This window comes from Mustela nivalis, assembly GCF_964662115.1.
Source record: "Mustela nivalis genome assembly, chromosome: 18".
In the NCBI taxonomy this organism is placed as follows: Eukaryota; Metazoa; Chordata; class Mammalia; order Carnivora; family Mustelidae; genus Mustela; species Mustela nivalis.
This window is the reverse complement of record NC_139037.1, coordinates 51,174,419-51,194,141: the sequence shown is the minus strand read 5'-3', so window position 1 is coordinate 51,194,141 and position 19,723 is coordinate 51,174,419. Positions and strand designations below refer to the sequence as shown.

At 44.2% G+C, this 19,723-nt stretch overlaps 1 protein-coding gene across 1 annotated transcript in view; it reads right to left on the bottom strand.

The window, feature by feature from the left end:
* Positions 1–19,723, bottom strand: part of LOC309853307 (uncharacterized protein) — a gene marked incomplete at its 3' end in the record, with an annotated part of 112,167 nt that overhangs the window by 4,719 nt on the left and 87,725 nt on the right. Inside the window, exons 2-3 of the mRNA XM_082711141.1 lie at positions 7,738–7,863; positions 7,156–7,251 (exon numbers count right to left, since the gene is read on the bottom strand). Of these exons, the coding sequence (XP_082567267.1) occupies positions 7,156–7,251; positions 7,738–7,771 (130 nt within the window). The 5' untranslated portion in view covers positions 7,772–7,863. The remainder of the gene's footprint in view (positions 1–7,155; positions 7,252–7,737; positions 7,864–19,723) is intronic.

Below are 19,723 nucleotides of genomic sequence, written 5' to 3'. Positions count from 1 at the left end.
CCTAGACCTGGGAATCTTACTAATTTCAATGGTGTCAATGAGCTCCTTAAATAAATCTTGTGTTAGGGGAACCTGGGTGGCTCAGTGGGTTAAGCCTCTGACTTTTGGCTCAGCTCATGATCCCAAGGTCCTGGGATTGAGCCCTGCATAGCGCTCTCTGCTCGGCAGGGAGCCTGCTTTCCCACCTCTCTCTCTGCCTGCTTGTAATCAGTCTGTCAAATAAATAATTTTTTTTTTTAAATCCCATGTTGCATGATTCTTTTCCCTCCTTTGGTTTCGATTCAGTATTTCCCTTCATTTTGCCTTTTATGTGACAAAGTCATTCTTCTGTTTCTTCCAGCCTTCTCTTAACATCAAACCTATTTCTAATCTAGCTTATTGCATTGTTCACCTTAGTTTGATTTTTAAAAAGACATATACTGGGGGATGGGGGCCGTAAGAGTTTGGGTGGGATCTAGAGAGAGATGAAATCACATGTATGCATCACACTGAGTGCAGAGGCAGACTTGAGCCTGGATTCCAGGACCCTGAGAAACCAATAGCCTGGGGTTTAACAGAGTAAACCACCCAGACAACCAACTTTTTTTTTTTAACTCTTATCCCTGTAGTCAAGTTCTCACTATTTTCTCAACTCCTTGAGTATCATGATTGCTGCCTTAAATTCTCCATCAAGCTCCTTACTACTGTTTCCATTGCTTCTCTGGCCCTGGCCTTACCTTCTGGGTTTGGGATAAATCCTTTCATCTTGGCTTTTGTCTAACTCTCTAACTTCTTCTGTCCATTAGAAAACTCAACAATGTCTCCTTTGTATCTTTCAGGCCAGGGGTCTGCTGGGGCTCTCCTTGCCTGCTACGGGCAGTGTTTGGTCCCTGGCCTGAATGTGGCCAGTTTGTACTAGGTGAGCTCTGCTCTGCTTGTGAAATAAGACCTGACATCAACTCCACCAGGACTGCCGCCCTGCAGAATCCTTGATCAGGAGATCTGATTTGGGCAGGGGCTGACCTTGCTGAACCTGAGACAAGCCTCACTGAAAAGAACAGTCCCCTCAGATCACAGGGGGGTGGGGCCTGGTGCAAACAAAGCAGCCATCCAGTGTCCTCCCTGAGTGGGGCTTTGCTTTATGCTACAAGATGGGAGAGGGAAATGGTGTCATCCAACTCCCATGTTCTGGGAGCCACATGTCACTGAACGTTTCCTCTCAGGAATGTGCTCCTAGACTACTGAATATTCTCCCCACTGTGCACCCCAGGTGTTCTTCAGATGGCTATTTCCATGCTGTGAGCTCCCAGGTTGTTTGCTAGCATTCTCTCCAGGAGTACCCCAGTGCCCTCCGTGTTCTATCCCAAATGTAATGTAATTGATATAATGTAAATGTATCCCAAATGTAATGTAATTGATGTAATGTAAATGTATCCCAAATGTAATGTAAATGTAAATGAACAAACAAGAAACACACTCATGAATATCTGTTTTGTTTTGAGTAAAGTCCATGGATAATCCCAAGAATATGAAAAGCCCAAGATGACACACATTCTAAACTGACCAGGTGGCCTGTAACCATTTCCCAATCCTGGCAGACGACAAAAGGTTCCCAGGTCAAAATCTAAGCATCTTATGACTTGTGACTCAGCAAACATCATAAACATCTTTATCACACTAATTCCACTGGCCATTTGCACACCCGCAACTGATACCGGGAGACACTGCACATGAGGTGGGTTTGAATCACTTCTATGAGACTCTGAGCATAGGAAACCCTAGTATCGTCAAGGACCATCCAATATATCTACCTAGTCCTTTGTCACAGAAAGAAACATGTTTTCCTGTACAATAAACTCATCTGTCCTCTACCCAAGAGCCAGATGCATTCACTATATTCCCAAGCTTTTTATACACAAACGTGTGGAATGACAAATATTACTAAAACATCAACCAAGGAATGCTCGCGCAGATCATGACATCACTACATGACTTCAAGGAATAGTGACAAGACTGTAGAAGGCACATATATGAATGTATGATTCAGGGCAGGTATCCACAACAGCAACCAATACATTTTACTTCATGATCTTTTGCTGCTCACCTGGCAGTGATATACAGTCAAATGCAGTGTAGATCACAAAGTCAATGTATCTGGAAGGTTTGACTTTAAGATGCTTCCAATAATTAGCCATAGGGCCACTTGTGAAGGTCTGTAAGACCCCCAAGATGCACACTGTGCCATCAGGGACACATCACTGGCCACTCTGTCAACCTAACAAAGAAGTGTGCATTCAATGTCATGTCAGAAATCTTTCACCCAGGGCACCTGGGTGGCTCAGTGGGTTAAGCCGCTGCCTTCGGCTCAGGTCATGATCTCAGGGTCCTGGGATCGAGTCCCGCATCGGGCTCTCTGCTCAGCAGGGAGTCTGCTTCCTCCTCTCTCTCTATGCCTGCCTCTCTGCCTACTTGTGATCTCTCTCTGTCAAATAAATAAATAAAATCTTAAAAAAAAAAAAAAAAGAAAAGAAAAAGAAATCTTTCACCCAAAGGCTGTCAGTGTGAGTCAGACTACATTACAGGGAATCTCCAGTGAGTTGCCTAAGCTCCCCTGTCTGGCAATAAAAGCTGTAGAACTTATCCTATCTCCAGTGAAGTAAAGAGCGACAGTGGTACAACATCTATCAGGTTGCCATGACTGCAGGCACAGCCTGCACCACAAAGCTTATGGCAACGGCCCAGCTCCTGGAGGCATGTCTTCTATGGGAAAAGAGGAATAATCATTCATCTGAGCACAGAGGCCCATGGAAGATCTTTGACATCACAACTGACATTGGGTGTGCGGTCCTGGGAGACTGCTAACACCACTAGAGGGGGAAGACATAAAGATAAAACAACAGAGAAGTCTGATACAAGATCATGGCCACGAGAATCTATATCAAGACATGACTTGTGTAGGGAAGCCTGGGTGGCTCATTCAGTTAAGCTTCTGACTAAAAACTGGGTCCTGGTACAGGGTCTTGGGTAAGAGCCCTGCCTGGGATCCCTGCTCAGTGGGGAGTCTGCTTGTCTCTCTGCCTCTGGCCCTCCCCTAACTTGTATTTATTCTCCCCCTCTCTCAAATAAAGAAACAAAATCTTAAAATGATTTGTGTAGGGAAATGAAAAGCATAATACAAATTTTAAGAATACATTTCACTTTATTAGCCAAGAGGGGAAATAAAAATAGAAAAGCTCAATCACGAAAGAAATCACAGAATATGTTAATTTCTAATACATTTCTGGCTAAAAGTTTAAATATAATGATGTATTCAGAGAAACACAAGGGATTCTATCTCTGTGGTAGGGTTTAAAAAATTTTTTCCTAAGATCAAGAGAAATTAAAAAAAAAATTCACTATTATCTGACACATTCTTCTGCACAGTGCATACAATGTCTGTCTCACGGTTACTGATGCTGTATCTGCTATTAATGTATTCAATGTTCTAGAGTTTATGGATCAGTGGTAATACTATTGTCTTCTAACACAAAGAAATCACGTAGATAAAGGAAGGTATAGGGAACCTCTCACTATTGGTCAAGTCAGGGTTTGAATCTGGGTGCCCTACACAGGAACAGGAAGCACACAGTACATATGCCCTTCTAGAAGGTGACCCATGTTCTCTTTGACCCTCAATGGTTCACCCAGCAGTCCTCACACAGAACAGCTTCCATGAACGGACACTTCAAAGTGAACATTCCAGCCCACACCACACATAGGTAGCCTGAGTGGTTTCCTAGTTGAATACTCAGAAGTAGACACAAAGGTCACGCATCCTGGAAATGGCCACAGGAAAGGCCCAACACACACCAATCCACTTTCATGCCTGGAGAACCAAGACTACACAGCTGTGTATCTCACTACATTACACATGGGCTACTACCTTTCCTGAAGAACACAACTATGAATGTGTCCCAAGATATAGGTTCTCAAGGTCTAGTCCCTACACAGCCACCTGAGATGGGGTAAGAAAGGAAAGGTTGGTGGCTGCCCCCAGAGCTACTGACACAGTAATGTAAGCCTGGGCACAGCAATCCAAGATTTACAAGTGCTCCTGGTGATTCTGACCCAGGACAATTTGCACAACCTCTGCAGGAACCAAGTCACAGGTCAATCCTGAGTTATCCCCACAGAGCTTGTGGTCATGTTACTGTCTGGACACACATATACAACATGCACAACACACAACATACACAATACACATTTCCTTTATTCATTACTAAACTTGACTCCTTTTCACATGCCTGACACAGGAAACAGAGAGGGAATCAGGGCACCTGTAGAGGCAGTGTGGAGGCTACTCAGACAGGTGAGCTCCTGCTCAAACAAGGAAAAGACAACAGAGCTGAAGGCAAAGAGAGAGTCAGGGATAGGGATCACTCATTCTAAAGTAGTAACACCTCTTCCTGAAACTGGGAAATAACAGGAACGCAGACTTGACAAATGCCTGGGACATGTGTGACAGAACCCAGAACTGCTATTATTAGTGTTCTCCTGAAGAAAACAAGTCTATAATCCTAGGCCCTTAGACTTTTTTTTTTTTTAATTTCCTAAATACTACTCCAAGATCACAACACATTCAAAGAAAAAGAAAACTATGTTCCAATCAGAGGAACAAAATAAATCTCCAAAACTAGCCCTAAGTTAATAAAGACCCATACATTGCAAAACAAACAAACAAACAAACAAACACCACCAAACTGAACCAAAACCAGACCAAACCAGACCAAAGCAACAGCAACAACAAACTGCAAGCACCTCAAATTATAATGATAAAAATCCACATGGAGGAAAAAGAGAAGACAACAGGTAACCAAGTGTTATCGGGAAAACGAATCATGACCAAAATGTAAACCCAGAGAGACAAAAAGTGTAACATCCAGGAACCAGAAACTGAGAGCCCCAGAGTACAATTACTGAATTTAAAAATACACTAAGGGATCAGCAACAGACTTGATGAAGCGGAAGAAAGAATCAGAACTCTTAAAAACACTTTTTCTAAATTCACTACTGAGGGGACCAAAGAAATAGGTGGAAAAGGAGAGAGTCTGAGGGACTCGTGGGACACCAACGAGTGGTCCAATATGCACATTAAGGGGACCCCATAAGGAGATGAGGGTGACCTATGTGGAAACAAGAGACAATTCAAGCTTGCTAAATTCTAAGTAGCATAAATGTCAAGACATGAGCCAGTGATGAATTATAATTAATCCATCAAGTATCAAAGATGAAAAGAGACTTTTGAAACAGCATGGCAAATGCACTTCACTTTGTGAAGAGCTCATAGAAAAGCAGTGTGGGATTCCCAGCAGTCCCAACAAGAATGGGGCCAGCATAATGTACTCACTCAGCTACTAGAAGATTGAAAAATACCACCAAGAATACTTTACCAGGCAGAACTCTTTTTCCACAGATGTAGAAATGAAGACATTCCCAAGTAAAGACCCCTCTACATTTACCAGTAGACCTGTCCTACAAGAACCATTGAAGGAACGCTCTCTCAATGAAATAAAAGGATTCTACCCAGAAACTAAACCAGATGGGATCCTAAAGTTCTCCCCTAAACATAAGTATTTAGACAGTTATACAAACCTGTAGTGTTGGAATTACCTAGGTCACATTTATTTCTGCCACAGAATTTTGTCTTTAAAGATGTATAAAAATCGTTCATGTACGTCATAAACTACACAACATAAATATTAGAATTTGTGACATCGGTTAACAAAGTGGGTGCAGGGGTGGAGACAAGAATAAGTGTTTTGTGTGCAATTACAATATTGAGATTCAAAAGCGTTGTTTTACCTCTAAGTTGTTTTAAGGAATCTCTAAGGTAAGCACAATGAAAATACTCACAGAAGACACAAAAGTTAATGAGGAAGGTACCAAGGCACATCATAGTGTAATATAATTAAAGATAAAATAAATCTTTCTTATTTCCTACCAAAACATGATACACAGGTATAAGGTGTTTCAAAATTACTTTTAATTCCAGAAACTCTTTTCTCTCATGCCGAAAGAAAACAATTCACCCACAAATACATGATGAAATTAATTCTATGTTGATGACAACTCACCTAGACATAGTATAACATTCACTCACCACTCCCCAGGGAGAAAAATTAACAGTAGGAATCACACAAACACAATCAAATACACATAATTTTATTGGCAAAAAGCATAAAGTTTATCCTTTTTTTTTTTTAAGATTTTATTTATTTATTTGACAGAGAGAAATTACAAGTACACTGAGAGGCAGGCAGAGAGAGAGAGAGAAGGAAGCAGGCTCCCTGCTGAGCAGAGAGCCCGATGCGGGACTCGATCCCAGGACCCTGAGATTATGACCTGAGCCGAAGGCAGCGGCTTAACCCACTGAGCCACCCAGGCACCCAAGTTTATCCTTTTTTGACTTACATAGTAAGTGAGACTTTCTTAAAGTTTCCAAGTACTGAGTTCTAAATGTGCTAGTTCCCCAATAACATTCTTTATGTGAGGCAGCTAGGAAAGAGAGACATTGCATTATTTCACCACTGAGGAATGAACACAGAGAGGGGAAATAGAACTGCACATTGTCTCATTTTAGGGAGGTGGCTTGTTATCTGATGCAGTTACTAAATGTCAGTTTTATAAGAATAAGATTAAAGCCTTCATAACATTAGAAAGGATAAGCCAGAAAACATTAGAAATCTGTCTCCAGTATTCTTGGAATTTCTGCACCAAAACCCAGTGTGTATACAACTACCCTGACCTACTTGTCTCATGATGAAAGCCAGAACTGACAAAGGCCATACCATATGGGTCCTCAGAAACAGTATGCTTTCCCCAGGGCCCTCAAAGCAATGGAGAAGCTCTCAGACTGGGGCGGGGGGGGGGGGCTTCCCCCTCCAAGGAGAGTCTCCTGGCCCTTCCTGTGGATGTGGCAGACCATCACTGGAGCTGAAGGAGAATCCCTATAGGATGCAAGAACTTGATAATGTGGGAGAGTAGATGTCCCTCTGGGAGCATGAGAGAAATAAAACCAGGCATGTCTCCAACTGATTTTCATTCAAGGACAGCTAGTGGCACCATAGCTTAAGGTCTATGTTCCTTCTTCAGACTTGGGCCTCCCTTCTGTCATCTGCCTCATTTATTCTCACCTACCTGGATGGAAGCCTTTGGTTTCCTTTCTCTTCATATCCCAGAGCTGCTTCTCTTGCTCCAAAAAAGTGATCAGGTCTGGCTTTGACACATTGAGACCTGTTTATGAGAGAAAAGGAAAATGAGTATCGCCAGAGATTCTAACTTTCCATCAGGATTGTGTTCAGCACAGAAGAGAGGATATTGTACAATTCTAGAAAATGATTTCCAAAAGCTGTTGCCCAACAGTCCCTTTAGAACACAGAGGAGGCATTTCCAATGTTCACAACCTGACCTGCACTTCCAAGCAATAGACATAGTAAGAAGGGGAAATTTCAGTTTAACATGTGAGCAGCACCATTCTCTGCCACTAAGTGTTTAGAATTGCAACTCATCTACAGAAGTGGGGGTATTACCTTGAGAAGCTAAAGATGAAAAGGACACATGATGATGGCTTTTCTCTACATGTACAAACCCCTCCTCACTCCCCTCTCTGTCTGGATCTGAATTCCAGTTATTCAAACAGAAATGGTCCAAGAGACAATCTTCACAGAAAGCAGAAAACCCAGAGTGTGGTTTGGGGAATCTAGAAGGAGTGTTCCTCACCCAAGAAGCAGAGGTGTCCGTAGTTCTCCAACATCACATCCCTGTACAGTTGCCGCTGAGTGTGGGTCAGGTGCCCCACTCCTCCTGAGAGAGTTCTATGGCCACATCCTTGAAGGTCAGCTGTCCCTGCAATAAATACCACAGTCACCAAGTGGCCATTGACATACTTCACGATGGTCCCTAGTATGAAAGTGGGAGTTAATGTCACCAGCTAAACCCAAGACCTGACTTTCCCTGCTCCAGGACATGAATGTGGAATAAAAGAAAAACCCAGGAGACAGAGGGCAGGACTGATTGACAACCTCCACTCCGAGAAGTCAACCCTACCAACTACAGAGAGGTGAGAGCGCTCCTTGTCCAGTGAACACTGCTGGCATGCAGGAGAAGAACCAATGTTCCAGAAGGAATCATGAGATATTTCTGATGTGAAATCTTGGGGTGCGGGAGTGAATGATGAAGAAACAATTCCTGAGATGTCTTTGGTGTCAAAGCTGTGGTCTTCCTGATGATGCACAGGCACAAGCCCCATGCGTCAGAAGTGCTGCACTGGAGTGTGAGCCCGAACTCAGTCTGCACTAAAATGGTGAGTGGCTCAGGAGCGCAGCCATCACGAAGGAAGCTGAAAGCAAGGTTCCAGGACCTTGAGGGCCCAGCTGGTGTGATGATGAGTAGTAGTAAGTGACTACTAGTAAGTAGTAAGTGACTACTGTTGAGTGAAACCTTGGACGGAGGACCCTGCAGATCTGTATCAGTGGGGGCCATGCATGAAGGATGATGGCCAACATGCATTTGGGGGAAAGAGATAAAGAAGATTCCAAAAGGATTTTCTTATGTTAAGGAGGACTCTCAGAATCCTGGAACTCTGGTTACTGAGAAGCTAAGGTTGCTTTTCTCCTCTAGTTAAACATGAACATATGTGAAGGCAGTTGTGAATTCCAGGAAGAATGTCCTACTCTCCCTACTCAGGTATTTACCAATGGCGCCACGTGGAAGGAAATTTAATGTTATGCACACCTCTTTTGACTTGGTTTTTCTCAGAATCTACGATCAAGGGCACTTGGTTAAAGCATCCACCTTCAGCTCAGGTCCCATTTCCAGGGACCTGGGATGGAGCTCCACATTGTTCTCCCCGCTCTGCAGGGAGTCTACTTCTCCCTGTCCTCCTCTACCACTGCTCATGTGCACTCTCAGCCTCTCTCTCTCAAATAATAATTCTTAAAAAAAGAAAAAAAGCTACACGCAAGAGAAACTCAAACAAAGGCATTTCCAGTTGAACTGTGATGATCTCTGTGTACTGCTAAGTACATCCACGTTCCCTACAAATGACTGGGAGAGAAATTGTGAACATAGCAGGGGAGTGATCTTGCAAAGAGCAGCGAGACAATAAATCCAGTTCACACCAAGCATAGGAAAGAAAATGATCTCGGTGCCAAGGCACAACCAAGGACACACCATCACTGGTACTTTTTTTTTGTGGTCTGGAAACAGGAATTCGAAATAGGAATCTCATTATGAAAATAGAGGATATATATACAGTTCAATCACCTACAGTTTCTGTAGGAGCTGCTTTGAGGCAAGGGGACTTAAGGAAAGGCATGGAGAGCGGGCCACAGTGACCCCCTTGCTGAACCCAGACAGGCCCATTGGGGACTCACCTGAAAGGAGCCACAGGCCCAAACTAACCAATAAACTACTGACAACCAGGGACAGTGCCCAGAAGAGGGAAACTTCCATGAGCCCCTAACTCCTCACCTTCCCACACTAAAAAGAGCCCCCACCACACCCACTGCTCCTTGCACAGAGCCTCTCTCTCCTCTGCCACCTGCCTCCTGCCTCCTGCAGGATATTCTGTGAACTGCAAAGAGCGTCGTTCTGCCTCAGGTGAACTCTTAAAGCCCACGTGACTTCCTCCACCCCAATCATGGACCCGGGTTTGGGGGCCCCCACCTGACCAGCAGAGACACCACATTTAGACAAGAGTCTCCATGTCCCCTATGAGGCAGCATAATCTTAATTACAGATTCATTTATACTTTAGTGCAAGGGCCAGGGGGAGAGGGACAGAATCTCAAGGCGGTTCCCAGCTGAGCCTGCAGCCAAAGAAAGAGCTCATCCCAGTGATGAGGGAGCAGGAGGCTGGCAAAGGACAAAGCAATAGCTGGCACCTTGCACCCTCTCTCCACCCGCTCCCCTCAGTAATATGTGGGACATTCCTCAGGCACCTCTGGCTGCCCTAAAAGAAAAACATATAGTTAACTTGCAGAGATCAGAGTCCTGCAAGACAGGAGTCTCCCTTCGTTTACCAATGTCCTGGAGATTTACAACAAAGAAGCTATCTAACAATAGCACAATTTCCAGAGGCAAATAACTCAGTTCCTCAAGCCCTAAATAAAGTTAAATTTCTTCTAAACCCAAATCTCACCTACAAGGACACTTGATAGGAGAAATGTGAAACTTTATCTCTAGATCAAGAGCAAGTCAAGAATCATTCCCAAGCATATGGCCCACTGATACACATTTTTAAAGGGTCTCACAAGAAGATTTTTACTACTAGTAATGAATAACATTTCTCCCTACAATAGCTAGCCCCTCAAGGTCCTGGAGACCTTGCTTCCAAAATTCCTTAGAGACTAACATCACCCCCTTTACCTCACCTTCTCCCAGCCGCAGGGTACATAACCTGCCATCCCTCACAACCCGGTGCAGCATCTCCGTCTGCCCATGGGTCCTGTCCCCGTGCTCTAATAAACCACCTTTTTGCACCAAAGACGTCTTAAGAATTTTTTCTTAGCCATCGGCTCCGAACCTCACCCCACTAAACCTCACCTAGGTTCAAGAACTTCATCACCAGAACCCTGAGATTGTGGCCCGGGGGGAAAATCAACAGTTTTGAGGCTTAACTGACTGAACCCCCAGGTTCCCCTCTAGTGTATTTTAACTAGTGTATTTTACATAAAATACCTACTTCACATTCTAAAGAGCAAGTCTCAAGAACTCCCCCTTCCCACACTTTTACTTTCTCATCTGTGCCATTCTCGCAGTCATGGCCGGCAGGACAGCGGGGAAAACCCGGAATGGGCCCGGGGCGGAATTAGGATTCCCCGCTGGAAGGGTCAGCCTCCCGAGAACACGGATTTCTCTTATCAAAACTGCTTCCCTGAAGGCAGGACACTGAAACGCAGAAATGACCCAAATTCCTTGTCCTTTGTGTCAGGAGCTATTCAAATGAGCTCCTACCATGAGACTAATCTTTGGCTTTTCCTTCTCAGCTTTCAGGGGGCCTCGCCTCCCCCAAAATGCCCACAAATTCAGCTTCAGCAAAGGAACAGGGCGCTCCATGGGCCTGACCTTTCCAGACTCACGCAGCAGAGACCTGGCTACCTCCCGGTGGACCAAAGCCTGCTCTCCACTCTCAGAAAAAAAAATTAAAAATATAAGGAAATAACCCCACCTCCTGGCCTCACTGAGGACTCCTGCAGCCCTTAAGTAACACTACACTGTTGTTTCCACCAAATGGATGGGTAGAATGTGAGGGGGAGGGGCAGCGAGTAAGATCCTTCTTGAAACTGCACCGGTGATTGTTATGCCCGAGTATTCACATCTGAGAAACCACCAAGGACACCGATGCAATTGCACGAGGGATTATTTGACATGCTTAAGCTTGGGCCCAAGTATACCCCACACAGCCGAGTAGGGACTTGGACGCTGAACCAGTTCCAGAGTTTTTAAAGGCACAGTAGGGGTGGACTCGGTGGTGGGTGAGGACAAAGGGGATCTTCAGAAGGGCTATCAGGGTAAAGAAGACTGTCAGGATATTGGAGGCCTCAATATTATCAAGCCAAGGCCATTTTCCTCTATAATGAGGCACTAACAGGAAGACAACTGGGAGTTTCATGGTGGTGATGAGGGAGCACGAGGCTGACTAAAGACAAAGCAAAAGCTAGCACCTTGCACCCCCTCTCCATCGGCTCCCCCTCAGTCATATGTTTAACATTCCTCAGGCAGCCATGACTGCCATGAATAATAAGCAAATAATATAACTTGCAGAGATCACAATCCTGCAAGACAGGAGTCTCCCTTGGCTTACAAATGTCCTAAATCTCACTAACAAAGACGATTGATAGCAGGATTATGACATCACACCAAAAAGTCTCCCAACTATCTTGATGTTAATGGCTGGCCTAAAGACTTTGATCAAGCCACAAGGGCAAGGCCTCCAGTAGGCCTCAGGAATCCTCGCACCTTGTAGGCCCTCTTTAGCATATGAAAACTCCGTTGAAACCTTCCTTCCCCTCACCTTCCCCCAACCACTGGGTACGGAACCTGCCATCCCTCACAACCCGGGGAAGCTGCATCTCCGCCTGCCCATGGGTCCTATCCCCGAGCTTTAATAAACCACCTTTTTGCACCAGAGATGTCTAAGAATTCTTTCTTAGCCGTCGGCTCTTAACCTCACCCCACCGAACCTGACTTAGGTTCTGGGACTTCATCAGTGGAATGCCACATTCCTCTTATCAAGCGTCCTTGTTAGAGAGATTTAGGCTTAGAAGAAACTTAACTTTATTTGTTGTAAATCTCGAGGACATTTGTAAACCGACGGAGGCTCTGGTCTTGCAGGATTGTGATTTCTGCAAGTTAAGCTTTTGTTCACACATACTGTCGAGGGGAGCAGAGCAGGTGGAGAGGGGGTGCAAGGAGCCAGCTTTTGCTTTGTCAAGATGGCTGTACTTACCTCAGGGCTAGACCCGAGGTGGGTACAGTCTTGTTTTTCTTGGTCTCCACAGTGATGCTATTGGGAAGCAGCTGGGAAAGAGAGCAAGCAAAGCAGGAAAACCAAGGCTGTGGATGTGACCACATTTATCTCCATGGCTTCTCCAGTGATCAGTCTGGAGACTGACACCTCCATCTTTCTGCCACACAGAGGGAAGCACCCTTACAAGTGATGTCTTCCCTTATCAGTGCAAAGTCTCTCACAAAGGAAAACATTCTGGGTTTCAGATCTTTTCCTTTACCCTTCCTTTAAAATACCAGCATAATATAATCCTTAGGCCAAAGATATATTTTAGGGGGACAAAATGCTTCCCTTATTTTGTAAATATTTATTTTCATATATAACTCCAAAGTAGTATTCCAAACTGAATGTACTTTTACCATACCATCAGCAATATAGGAGAATTCGGATTCCTCAACATTCTCCATGAAATCTCATCTTTTAGCCTGTTTTTGTTATTTTACCCATTCTAAAAAATACCAAAAAGTTTCTCACTGGAACATATGAAGTGGTCTTCCTACAGCTGTCCTGGTGACTGAAATGGAAACCACTTCAGAACATCAAGCTGAGCAGAAATGAAAATGGCTGCATTAATGCTTCAGGGAGACTCGATTTCAAACTAAATGACACTTTCCCTCTCCTCTCCAAACCTCCCCTCTCCCTTTCTCAGCCTTTCTTTGTTTCAGGAACCTGGTTCCGCCCTGACAACGTGGTGAACAGAGAGGGAAGCACTGGCACAATTCCTGCGGAGACTGGTGACATTCTCTATTGCCCTACAAGCTCCAGCCCCTTCCTCTGGGTTTGCTGCAGGTTTGCCAGCCTGACCGGCTGAGGTCTCCTTCGCCAGCGAAGCGATGAAGCTTCTGTTCCTCTTGATCCCCAGCTCCGTGTTCACATTAGATTTGGGGTCTAAAATGTGGAGGTCGGGTCATACAACAGAAGTGAATTTAGGAGAGGAAAACTTGGTTTTCTAGCTCCATTCTGAGTTTTTTGAGCTGTTAATAATGAAAGCTATGTAAGACAGTTAAGGAAACTAAAAAAAAAAAAAAAAAAAAAATCTTAATTATGGGAAGCCGAAGGACATGAAGCTAGAGACAGGTGACTGGAGCTTCTGTGCCACTGTGACAGGACGAGGAGGGAGGATATAGAATTTCAAACAGGGGACATATATTCGCAGGGAATAGGAAATGCATATCCAACAATGGTTTGCCAATCCGTTGGGGCAACTTTCTATGATCTTAAAAGTTTAATGTCTGGTATCATCTCTCTGTAGAAAAGACATTAGGGCTCAAAAACGATGGCCAAGAAAAAATTCTTAATCTGTATCTGGTGCAAAAATGAGGTTTTACTAAAGTCAGAAGACAGAACCTGTGGGCAGAAAGAGCTGCCCTGGGGTCATGAGAAGTGGCTCATTATATACTTTCATGTGGCAAGGTGGTTACAGATAGCTTAAGCCACCCAGGTATTTTGGAAACAAGGTTTCCAACACACTGAGGGAGCTGGCTGTGGTATGTAGCCCCATATTACTAATTCTTATTTAATTTGAATGAAGTTTTTTTAGTTAGGTCTGGAAATACTTGCCCATTTCAGTTGTGACCTTACAGATACTGAATACCTGTATTTGTCCTAAAAGTCCTTTATATGAACCTCTTTGCAGAAGAAACTTATTTTGCAAGAGAATAGCAACAATTAGAAATGACAAGAACTCAGAAGTGGACACTGTTAATGATCTGATAAGAGTTCATTATTGATGAAGTCCCAGAACCTAAGTCAGGTTCGGTGGGGTGAGGAGGTTCGGAGCCAACGACTAAAGAAAGAATTCTTAAGACGTCATTGGTGCAAAATGGTGGTTTATTAAAGCACAGGGACAGGGCCCGTGGGCAGGCAGAGATGCGGCTGCCGCCCCGGGTTGTTAGGAGTGGTTGGTTATATACACAGGAGTTGGGTAGGTGAGGACAAAGGGGTGTTCAGAAGGGCTATGTGGGCAAAGAATACTATCAGGATATTGAAGGCTTAGTTGTTATCAAGTAAAGACAATTGGAAGTCTGGTGGAATGTTACATTCCTGCTATCAAGCATCCTTGTTAATGAGATTTAGGTTTAGAAGAAATTTAACTTTATTTACTTTTCCTTCTACCTCCACCTCCTTTGGTTTTTATGGAGGGGAGGGTGACATTAGGCTTGAGGAACTGAGTTCTGTGTCTTTAGAAATTGGGCTATTGATAAGGTAACTTCTTTGTTGTAATTTCAAGGAAATTTGCAAACCAAGGGAGACTCCTGTTTTGAAGGATTGTGATCTCAGCAAGTTAACTATTTATCATTTTATGGCAGTCAGGGGTGCCTGAGGAATGCTACACCTATGGAGGGGAGCGGATGAAGGGGGGGGTGCAAGGCGCCAGCTCTTGCTTTGTCCTCAGCCAGCCACCTGCTCCCTCATCATTATGATAATTAACAAGGAAATCGTTCCTTCTGTGACACAACATTTCAGTAGTAATCATAGTATCAAGTGATGATGACCTTATACCAGAGGTAACATGCCAAGCAAACAAGCCTAGTTAGTCAACAAGACTTTGTTTAGAATTTAAATCTTGGAGGAGTTTGTTAAAACCTTAGAAAGTTTTCAAGCACTGGCCTAAATAGGATTAGGTATCCTTAAATACCTGATAAAGGCAAAACAGATAAACTTTTTTCCAGGTGGGGAAAGACAAAAACAACTGTTCACATTTTCGCATCAAGAGCAGAATAATAGGGCCCCTGGGTGGCTCAGTGGGTTAAGCCTCTGCCTTTGGCTCAGGTCTTGATCTCAGCATCCTGGGATCAAGTCCCATATCGGGCTCTCTGCTCAGTAGGGAGCCTGCTTCCCTCTCTCACTCTCTCTCTGCCTGCCTCTCTGCCTACCTGTGATCTCCGTCTGTCAAATAAAGAAATAAAATCTTAAAAAAAAAAAAAGAGCAGAATAATAATCCAAGAAAATTTTGTCTTTTTTAACAGAAGGAAAACACACATTTAATCTTATACTAATGTATTTTAAAATCCATGCATTTCAGTCTTAGTCTGTCCTGACCACACGTAAAATTCCTTTCCAAAGATTTCCTTTCAAAACCTTCTACAATTTTTCCTTTGCATTCAGATTTTTCCCAGGTCACTTTTCTCTAAAGAACCAGTTTAAGACAAAAGTACCAGGGCACCTGGATGGCTCAGTGGGTTAAGCCTCTGCCTTTGGCTCATGTCATGGTCTCAGAGTCCTGGGATTGAGTCCTGCAGGAAGAGTCCTTCCCCCCACTCTCGCTGCCTTCTTCTCTGCCTACTTGTGATCTCTCTGTCAAATAAATAAAATATTAAAAAAAAAAAAACAGGATAAAAGTACCTTCTTCTGCCTTCAAGAAAAATGTATTCAGATTCCCTAATCTTCCTTATGCATAGAGTTACTTTTCTTATTTCTATCACTCTAAATTACATTTAGCAGCATTTAGCTCTTCAAAACCTTAGTCTCCAGCGAAGATTGAGTAGTAATCAACAGTGAACTGTTACACCAGAACTCTTTGGATGGCAAATTTATGAATCAGTTAAGCACAAAGAATGTTTACTGACAGAGTCAAATATTCTTTGTTCCTTTGCAGTAAGAAGTCAAAAGCACAGGGGCACCTGGGTGGCTGTCTTTAACCGTCTGCCTTTGAGTCTGGTTGTGATCCCAGGGTCCTGGGATGGAGCCCCAAATTGGGCTCCCTGCTTGCTGGGACACTTGCCTCTCCCTTTCTAACTCCCAATCCCCACCCCACTTGTGTTCCCTCTCTCACTGTGTCTCTGCATGGCAAGTAAGTCTTTAAAAGAAAAAAAAAAGTCAAAAGCATAGACCTACATTCAGTACTCAATGCTTTACTATTTTATCTCATTTGAAATAAAACTAGATGTCCACTGAATTCAATCCCATTTATCATCTAAGCAAAACTAAAGTTTCAGGTTACCAAAGACTGAAAGCTTTCTTAACAATGGCCCATGAAAACTTTGCGACAGACAAGGTTAGCCATCATTTCAAGGCATCCTTTTGCCACCAAACTGCAACAGAATATGTATAGCATGAGCTTATTTGACCTTTAGCAAAACCCAATAGGATAAAAGTTTCACATTTAATGCCAATAACCTTAAAGACATGTCTATCTTAATTAAACCAACAAAGTACCTCCCCATTGCCGATTTTTACCTGGAACACTGGTGGGAAATCTGAACCAGGCAGTGCCAAGTCCACTGGGTGGTCTTTGCTCCTCACAAGGAGCAGGAGGAAAAGGAGCCAGTGGTGCTGGAGGCAGGGAGGCCAGTAGAGGAGCCAGAAATGCAGGCACCACCCAAGGTAGTTCAGAAATGAGAGGATGGGGAGGGGAAGTGCTCCCAGAAAGCAGAGAGAGGGTTTCCAGTTCTCAAGATCATCCACTTGGCCAGAGGATCAAGCGCCGTGCATTTTCCACCAACAAGGGGAATTAGGCAGTCCATGACAGGCCAGAGATGACAGAGAATTTCCCCAAACCAAAGGGTGCTTCAGCAGTTGTTTGGGAATGCCATTAAGATGTCCCATCCTGAGGAAGACCAACCACAGCTGGCTCCATTCAGAGCCGTTAAAATGGGCAATGAGTGAGGGAGAAGCCCCCACATCTATTAGGAGGAGGAACAGTGAGAGAGAGAGTCAGAGTCCCCTTCGTCCATGATAGCCCCTTTCCTCCCATAACCTGGGTTTATTTGGAGGCGGCCTACTTAGAGAATTACCATCCAGCAGGTCAGGGGGAAGTTTACTGTTCTGCTTATGATCAAACATGTTATGCAAGAGACCTTTAGGTTCATGCCCTGATTTAGAGCCCTGAAAGCCTGGGATGGGCCAGAGTACTTACATGTATTTTCTGAGTTTCCTGCAAAGAGATCTAACTGATAGATCCTACTAAGTCCATGCAGTACTTTTCTTAAATTTTGCAACCCACATGGTTTCTAGTGGTTTAAAAGTATCCCATGGGAGAGTCCTTAGGGACTAACACCATGCTCCTAGAGAAGTAGAGGAGGCCCCTTAACAAGATCCCCCAACTCCCAGATGGTGTCCCACGCAGGATATGTCAGAGTGTCCATGTGTCAAAAGCAATACATGGTGTCCCTCAAACAAAAATCGCAATTGATTACCATTCTGCCTTATCACAGAGGCATTCCAGCCATAAAAGTCTAGGTAGGGGAATGCCTGGGTGGCTCAGTTGGTTAAGCGGCTGCCTTCGGCTCAGTTCATGATCTCAGTGTCCTGGGATCAAGTCCCACATCAGGCTCCTTGCTCGGCAGGGAGCCTGCTTCTCCCTCTGCCTCTTGCCTGCCTCTCTGTCTGCCTGTGCTCGCTCGCTCTCTCTCCCTCTATCCTTGACAAATAAATAAATAAAATCTTTAAAAAAAAAAGTCTAGGTAGAAAGGATACAGGTGTCACTGCCCTACGCCATCATATCCTAGCCTACAGAAGTGTGCCTGGTAAGTGGACACCAGTTGAATGGATGGAAATACCATGCCTTGCCGCTCATGCCCCGAAGGCTGCATTATTGCCCTGTGATTTTTAATCCATGGAAAACACTAGAAAATTTTTACAATGGGAAATTACCCTCTACCCTCTAGTTAGTAGAGGACATAAACAGAAAGCAGTAAAGACAGAAATCCACCATGATCTAAGAGACATTCAAACACATGTAGTCTTTACAATAAACTTTCCTAGGAAATGGTTACCAGTTAGGCTTTAATTCAGTCGGGGACTGGTTCTGATGGAGTTTTGGAATGTAGGTGAGAATTGGTGGGGTGAGGTCCAGAGCCCATGGGCAAGAATTCTTGAAAGGTTTTTGGTGAAAAATGATGGTCTTATTAACCCCCCCCCCCCCAGGGAGGGGCAAGACCCAAAGGCAAAAGGAGCCCATGCACTTGGAGTTGAGATAAGGGAAAGGGAGATAGGTTTTTAAAAGAACTTTCATATTCTAAAGAGGACCCACAAAACACTCTGGGCTCTGCCATTGTCAAATTAAGGTTGTCTTTCCATCTACTAAAGCATTAACATTAAGAGAGTTCCCTCTGAAAGTTATGGATAAGAATGCTTTTTCTTGTAAATCACTAAGATATTTGTAATCTGAAGGAAACTCAGTGGTCTTGTGGACTGTCATCTGTGTTAAATTAGCTATTTGTTTTTCCTTCCCTTAGCCTTAGGGCAGTCAGGAGTGCCTGAGGAATATCACTATCCCACCTGGGAGTGCGGGTTAGAGGGGTTACAGGGGGATCAGCATATCCTTTGCTCCCAGTTTGCCTTCTTCTCATCAACAGAAGGGAATAATTTCCTACTCACCATAGAAGGAAATAATTTCCATTTGCAGCCGTAATAAAACTATAGGACATTTCTTTAACTTATAGAGAAGTCGAGCACTGACCCCTCTGGCCAACTGAGTAGACTGTAAGTTCAGCGTGCACCTTTATCCTGTGTGAGTGATGAACTAGACTCTTCTTTGTAAACCTATACATCATGCATTGTTTCCTACAAAGACTGGTTACCAAACCTTATTGCAGAACCTCCCCCCAGGCCACCCACACACAACCTCCAGGCACATCCATAATGTCAGTAGGAGGCACCAGTGAGTCTGTAGCCTATCCAGAAGTGTTACCGACTGTCCTGCTTGCTCCTCTCCTGCTTTTTCTCTGCACAACTTTCCTTTAAAATCTGCAGGCCTGTAGGAGTCCTTGGAGTTGCTTTTTGGACATGTGTCTGTCTTTTTCCAACTGGCTGGCCTCCCAATGAAGCGAATTATTTTTTTCTTTTCTTTTTGCCTTTCTTTTATGATTTTATTTATTTATTTGATAGAGAGAGAAGTAACACAAGCAGGGGGAGTAGGAGAGGGAGAAGCAGACTTCCTGCCTAGCAGGGAGCCCATGTAGGGCTCATCCCCAGGACCCTGGGATTATGACCTGAACCAAAGGCAGACACTCAGTGACTGGGCCACCCAGGCACCCCTAATGTTCCTTTTCAATCAAAACTCATGCCTTGGGGTGCCTGGGTGGCTCAGTGGGTTAAGCCTCTGCCTTTGGCTCAGGCCATGATTTCAGGGTCCGGGATGGAGTCGCTCATTGGACTCTCTGCTCAGCAGGAAGCCTGTCCCCCCCCCCCCCACCTGCCTCTCTGCCTAATTGTGATCTCTGTCAAATAAATAAATAAAATCTTTTTTTTT